The sequence below is a fragment of the Citrus clementina genome, unplaced genomic scaffold, assembly GCF_000493195.1.
Source record: "Citrus clementina cultivar Clemenules unplaced genomic scaffold, Citrus_clementina_v1.0 scaffold_4, whole genome shotgun sequence".
In the NCBI taxonomy this organism is placed as follows: domain Eukaryota; kingdom Viridiplantae; phylum Streptophyta; class Magnoliopsida; order Sapindales; family Rutaceae; genus Citrus; species Citrus x clementina.
Window position 1 is genome coordinate 7253820 of NW_006262274.1, and position 2528 is coordinate 7256347.

Here is a 2528-nt window from a genome sequence, read left to right on the forward strand (position 1 = left end):
AACGATTTAATGTCTATTGGCAATCTAAATTAATCAACATATGAGCAAAGAACAATTTTATTTATTAATAAAGATCAAGTATACATAGACGTAAATAAGAAAATCTCTTGTCTATTTCAAGAGATTTTGGTAGCTGAATTCAAACAAACTGATTGAGACAAGTATTGAAAATACATGTCCTTTATTTTATTTATTAAACAGAATATAAAAGAGTAACATTACACTTAACCACTGTAGTCAGGATTTCTCCCGTATTGAGGGACAACGAGAAGATCAAGATTGTCACATATGGTTTCATCATCAGAAATAGCAAAGTGAGTGAAGAAACCCTCCGACCACATATTCCCACCTGAAAATTTTATATCAAAAAATATTTGTAAATGCAAACATTAAAATAATAATAATAAATGGTATTCAACTGAAATTAGCCTAAAACCTGCGAAAGATGTTTCCATATTCTTCAAATCAGAAAAGATATCTGCTTGTGGCGATTCGTAATCAAAACTCAAAAGCAAGTGAGTTGCTCTTGCGAGTTCTTGTTTCTGGTTTGATATTACATACATGTATAGGGTACATATAGAATGAAGGGGCCGATGGTGGGTGTGATTGGGCATTATCAAGGCTTGCAATTAATTAATCGCACACAATTAGCATGGGCCCCACGGCTCACTGATTAACTAAGAATAATTGTTATATACGAATTGAACATAGTTTTCTAACATAGTTTTGGACTACATGTGCATGTATAGTTAGCCGACATTCGTTTTATATTGAACATTAGTTTAGAATTCTTATTATAAGTATAGTTTGTCCGCAATTCATTTATACATATATATTTGAACATACTTTTGACAGTTTATGCTAATTGAACATACTTTTGCTTTTGTAAAAAAGATCAATTATTTAAAATACTCATTATTTATTTTACATTCTTATTTTTTTATAGCATAATTTTTAAAATTTATTTATTAAAATAATTTTATAATTTGTAATAAGAACTCTACTTACAACTTTTTTTTAAAGTAAAACCACTACTTATAGAAACTCTTTTTTAATTAGCTCTATTTGAAAAATTATACCAAATAAGACCTAAGTATTAAGTTATTGGTTTTAAAAAAAATGAAAACTAATGCTTTTACAATGGCAACGTTCGTAGAATTACACATATTTTTGTGTCATATTGATTTTCAGCAAGAAAGAAAGCAAAGGCTAGTGTTTTCTTCCCAACTATGTGTATCCTCGTATTCATTTGGATAGAATAAACAAATTAATTTATTTTGATGTCTTCATTTTTATTTTTATTTATATGAAAACATTCTTAATTAGAAAGACCTTGGTCCTCTACAAGTTGCAAAAATTAACTAACTAATATCCAAGAAGTGCAAGAAAATGATCACACCGAAATAACCTAATCAGCAGATTTACAAAGAAAAGTTTAATTTGTTAATTTCAATTTCTGTGCAAGATGTTGGGATTTATAAATCAATTTCACCACGTCACGAAAAGATTTTACTCGAGTGAACAAAAAATGTTAGCAGTCAATTTATATTATCATTTCTCTTTGTTCATACCACATATTAATCATATGAATTACAATATTATGTTAAAAAAAATTATCTTTTTTTAATCATTTGTGTATTACCCAAATTTTTTGTTTATAATGGTTGTGATGATGTAGGATTTTTATAAAAACGTTTTCTACATCCATTTTTATTTCTCTCTGTCACACAATTCGTAAATTTAGTCAACAGAAAATGTTTAGTTTCAAGAATATTAGGTCATGTTTGGTTGTAAGAAAATATTCAAGAGGAGAGGAAGGGAAAAGAGAAGAAGAGAAAGGAAAGGAGAAGAAAATGATGGGGAATCCATTTTCCCCTGTTCGGTTGGACACAAGATTAATAGATGACAGGAGTTACATTTTTTTTTTAATCTTCCAAATTTATCCTTTGCAGCCACCATGTTAATATTTCATTCTCAATTGATTTATATATTTTTAATATCAAAAGTGCTTAAACAGAAAACTAATTGTTTATAAACTCAAATGCATAACCCAATGAAATCCGTAAATTAATAAAAAGGTAATCTTGAAAACTCGGCCGAGTCAACTCAGGGAATCTCATGCAGCGTTTCTTAGTTGGAGGTGGAGTTATTGGCGGCGGCGGGTGAGCAGAGTTGAGCTTGGCCTTGTTGCAGTGGATACGCTCGGCGACTTCAGCATAAGCTCCTGCGGCATCTTCGACTATGTTGAAAGTGCCGAGACAAATGCGAACGCCCTTGTAAGGATCTCCAATTTCAACTACCCATTTTCCCATGGCCTTTGCCTTATTCCTCAATACACGTTCTAGCGAACTCAATAAGTCTTCTTCTCCATCTCCTCATCATGAGCAGCTCTATCACTAGAATGTCCAGCCATCGCCGGTGAAAGTTGCCGGAAGTTCAGAATGGATCAATAACAATTTTAAGAGATTAAGTCATAAAATTAAGGGAAATTAACAGCCATATAATCTTAAATGATACTCGTATTAAAC

The 2528-nt window shown here is 30.9% G+C and overlaps 1 protein-coding gene across 1 annotated transcript; it reads right to left on the reverse strand.

The window, feature by feature from the left end:
• Positions 1 to 224: 224 nt before the first annotated feature.
• LOC18045591 (ethylene-responsive transcription factor RAP2-3) lies at positions 225 to 2312 on the reverse strand. The gene is made up of 2 exons (XM_006436476.2): positions 2093 to 2312; positions 225 to 349 (listed from the first exon to the last, which is right to left on the reverse strand). Exons 1-2 carry the CDS (start codon positions 2310 to 2312, stop codon positions 225 to 227), a joined length of 345 nt encoding a protein of 114 aa, XP_006436539.2.
• Positions 2313 to 2528: the final 216 nt, after the last annotated feature.